Source organism: Gallus gallus, chromosome 1 (assembly GCF_016699485.2).
Source record: "Gallus gallus isolate bGalGal1 chromosome 1, bGalGal1.mat.broiler.GRCg7b, whole genome shotgun sequence".
NCBI lineage: Eukaryota > Metazoa > Chordata > Aves > Galliformes > Phasianidae > Gallus > Gallus gallus.
In genome coordinates, this window is record NC_052532.1 from 196040049 (window position 1) to 196044096 (window position 4048).

Below are 4048 nucleotides of genomic sequence, written 5' to 3' on the forward strand. Positions count from 1 at the left end.
CAGCATGCAGGAATTTAAACTGCCTGGTGGGAAGCAAAGGGAGAAGGGCTTTGTGTGTGTGGCCATAGCAGATAAGAGCCCAGCCCTTCCCATGCACTACCAGATTGCTGCAGAGAGTTGGGGCAGCCCGTTGCCACCACGCAGCTACTTCCAAGGCAACAAATGCTGGCTGGAGTCAAAGCTCCTTAAGCACATTAAGAAAGTAATTGCAAGTGCCAGCACCTGTGTCAGAAGGCTTTCCTGTTAAAGCTGACTGCAGGAGGCTGCTGTTCTGAGTGTTGTTGTGGTATTAGCAGGGGGCTGGATAGTCTCTAGGCAGGTAATGTTGCTTTCTGGTTGGGTTTGTTTGATGAGTGAGGGGTTATTTGGGTTGTGATGGTGGTGGTGCTCTGTTTTTGTTGCTCTTTTCTTTGCAATATAACATGTATGCAGGTTTGAGGCAAGTTAGCTCTGTTCCTTGGGACTGAATGTGTTTTCTTAGTTTTGAAGTTGCTCCTTTCTGTGTTGCTTTAATGCTGTCAGTGGTCCATCCTTCTGTGTTCTGTGAGATGCTCTGCAAAAGCTGGGATCACAGAATGGTTTGGGTTGGAAGGGACCTTTAAGATCATGCAGTTCCAACCCCTGCTATAGGCAGGAACTCCTCCCTATAGAGCACGTAGCTCTGGCTTGGCCCCTTTCCCTGCACTAGCAAAGGGCACAGAGCACAGCTCTGCTGTGTCAGGAGGCAACTCCTGAAGCTCTGGGTGTGCAGAGGAGGAGAAGGCACGGTGGTGTGAAGCTGCCTTCTGTTTCTCAAGTCTGAACTCCAAGTTGTGGATTTCTGAAGACCCAAATAAAGCAAAGAACAGCTTTTATTTTTTCATATGCTCCTGGAAATGAGATGGCTCTCTTGCAGTTCTTGGTGTACTGGTGCATTTAAGTAAGACTTCTAAGCAACTTACCACAAAGATTCTCGAGATTCTTGAACCAGTAAAGCATTTTCTAACTAAATACCTGAAGTCTAAAAGCTCTGCAGGGGGTGACTTAATGCAGAAAGGCCCCAGCTCCAAATGGGCCCCATACAGCATTCCTCTTCTGATCAGGGTGCTCCATAGGACACTATAGGTTGGCAGCCAAGCGCCCTGAATACAAAAGGGACGTTGTGCCTCCCGTGTGGAGCTGCCCAGAAGATAACACGTGGCTGACCTTGCAGCCTTGCCTGGGGGAGCTGCTGTTGTGTCCTTGCTGATGAGCATTGCTGGCAACCCACTGGTGTGTTTCCAGGAGATCGTGCAGTGTGTTGGCTGCTGCTGCTCTGTGACACCCCTGACCCCATGGGGCTGGCTGTGGAGATGAGAGCAGGGCAGGTGCTGCTGGTGCTGTTGGCTGCCTCCGTGGTGATGCCTGCCAAGGACCCGCTGCTCAACATCTGCATGGATGCCAAGCACCACAAAACCAAGCCTGGCCCAGAGGGGATGCTGTATGGCCAGGTATGGTGCTGCTGATGGGATGAGTGGGGCTGTCTGGGCTGTCTGTACTTTCCCACAGGTGATCAGGGCTTAGCAGCCACCTGCCTGAAGAAGGCTTGTGCTGAGAAGGAGGCCTGCTTGCTTGTTGCTCCCTTCCAGGCAAGGGCAAAGACAGTGGTGTGGGTAATTGGAATCGTGGTCACCCTTTCTTTCACGAAGAGGCCTCCTTCCCAAAGTTGAGGTCCTGAAGATGAGCAGAAGATAATGGATAGCAAGGGAAAGACATCTACCTCTCAGTGCTACAACCCCTCCTCTTGTTGAAGAGCTCTGATGCCAGGTCCTTGCTGTGGATGGGACTAAGCAAGCCAGGATGCAGAAGGTGCCAATTCTTGCATCCCTCTGCCTGGCGCCCATTTCTGCTGAGGATCTGACCCTCGAGGTTCTCCTCTTATTTTTCCTTCAACACCATCTTGCTGCAATCTTGTTCTTTTGTCCAAAACACCCGAGGGCTGCCTGGAGAAGGGAAAGGACTCTTTGCTGGAGGCCTTGTGGGATGCTGACACGTGCAGCATCCTTGGGCTCCCTTAAGGCCCTCTGCATAGCCTTCTCCTGCTCTGTTCCAGTGTGCTCCCTGGAAGGACAATGCCTGCTGCACGGCCAACACCAGCTCAGAAGCCCACAGGGACCAGTCCTACCTGTACAACTTCAACTGGAACCACTGTGGGGTGATGCCACCCAAGTGCAAGCGTCACTTCATCCAGGATATGTGCTTGTATGAGTGCTCACCCAACCTGGGGCCCTGGATTGACCAGGTAGAGTCAAATGCTGTGTGGTGGAGTGGGGCTTATGGTGGTGTCATGTGTAATATGGTGGTCCTCCATATGATATGCTGTGGCATGTATAGGTGTGTGGGCTGTCCAGGGATACTCCTATTTTTCTACTGGGTTTGGACAGGTGGATGGAATGGCTGTCTTACTGTTGAGGCTTGGCTCTTTAGGGCTGATCTTTTGGCATCAGTTCTGGAGAGCAGTGGGGTGGGCTGGGAGGGGACTGTAGGGTGCAGCAGATGCTGTGCCCCAGCTGTCCAGGGCTCCCTCCAGCACGCATGGCCCAATTCCCTTGTAGGCTGACAGCAGCTGGCGGCGGGAGAGGATTCTGCATGTGCCACTGTGCAAAGAGGACTGCGAGGAATGGTGGGAGGACTGCAAGGACTACGTCACATGCAAAGAGAACTGGCACAAGGGCTGGAACTGGGCAACAGGTCAGTGGGCTCTGCAGAGAGCCTTCCCTCCCCCTGCAGGTGGGACCCTGGGAGTGATCCTGCTCCCACCGGGTGCCTGGAGCCCAACCAGGGGCTGCTGTCGCCTTCCTATGGGGGTTGCAGACTGGGAGGCAGCCAGGCCACCAATGTCATTGCTGAGATGTGATGACCTGTGGGTAGGCTGCTGGCCTGCTCTCCCCTATGGAAGGAAGCGGGCGAATAGCTCACGTTGTTGTTTCCTTCTCTGCTGCTGTCCTCAGGAACCAATCGCTGTCCCTGGGGCTCCATGTGCAGACCCTTCACCCAGGTCTTCCCCAGCCCCAAAGATCTGTGTGAGAAGATCTGGTCCAACTCCTACAAATACACCACAGAACGCCGGGGCAGCGGGCGCTGCATCCAGATGTGGTTTGACCCCGCGCAGGGGAACCCCAATGTGGTTGTGGCAAAGTACTACGCCTGGAAGAAGAGATCCTCTCCTGCCAGGATGGAGGACGTGACTCCTGAGGCAGGCAGAGCTGCGTGTGCTGTGCCACGGCTCACCCTGCTGCTGGCCCTCGTGCTGCTCACTGCAGGCTGGGGGTCCTATGGGAGGGGGTCCCTGTGACAGCTCCCTGAAGGGATGGGGCTTCTCTTTCTGCAAAGGAGGAGGCTGCTCCCGTGGCATGAGTGGCACTTGGTCTGTTCAGTTTGCTTGTGTGCCCCAGTGGATGCTCAGCATGGACTGTGGTGTTGGACTTTGATGCCCGCTGCTGCTTCCAGCTGGTGGAGGCAGTGATTTCCCATCCTTTGTGTCTGAGCTCCTTCTGTCTTCCCACCCTGTGTTTCCTGCTCATAGGACAGGTGCTGATGGCTGTGCTCTGGGTGGGTAGTGTTTGTTCATGATCCATTTCTGAATGCTGGCATCTGGTCCTTCTGCGAGCCTGGGGAGTGGGGCTGGTAATAAAAGAACTGCTCTGAATCAGCCTTGTCTGAAGGCTAAGTCCCACCAGGGAGGGAGAAGCACTCTGGGGGTGGAACAAAACTGCTGGTCTGGGTGGTGGCAAAGGATCTGCAGGTGTGGAAGTCTGCCTGGGGGTTGGAGAGCTGCAGCCTCATCTCCTGCCCTGATCACTCCTTAGTGACTCTGCCCTGCTCCATCTCACTGCAGGAGATGCAGAGTTACTCGTGTCCCTGCATGGGGATTCCACAGCAGCCCACGCCCAGACAGGGTGGGATTGCCTTTACTGTCCTCACCCTCGTCAACCACTCTGCTGTGCTTCTTCCTCTTCCATCAGACCTGAGTGCAGGGACTCTGAGAGCTTCTAGGCACAGACTGCCAGAGCTGCATTGCTGCAGCCTA

At 54.4% G+C, this 4048-nt stretch overlaps 1 protein-coding gene across 4 annotated transcripts; it reads left to right on the forward strand.

The window, feature by feature from the left end:
• Positions 1 to 273: 273 nt before the first annotated feature.
• Positions 274 to 3670, forward strand: FOLR1 (folate receptor 1). Of its 4 annotated transcripts, none has more exons than XM_046905295.1 (5): positions 274 to 319; positions 1193 to 1469; positions 2072 to 2260; positions 2574 to 2709; positions 2970 to 3670. In XM_046905295.1, exons 2-5 carry the CDS (start codon positions 1314 to 1316, stop codon positions 3311 to 3313), a joined length of 825 nt encoding a protein of 274 aa, XP_046761251.1. In that variant the 5' UTR covers positions 274 to 319; positions 1193 to 1313; the 3' UTR covers positions 3314 to 3670.
• The last annotated feature ends 378 nt before the right edge of the window (positions 3671 to 4048 follow it).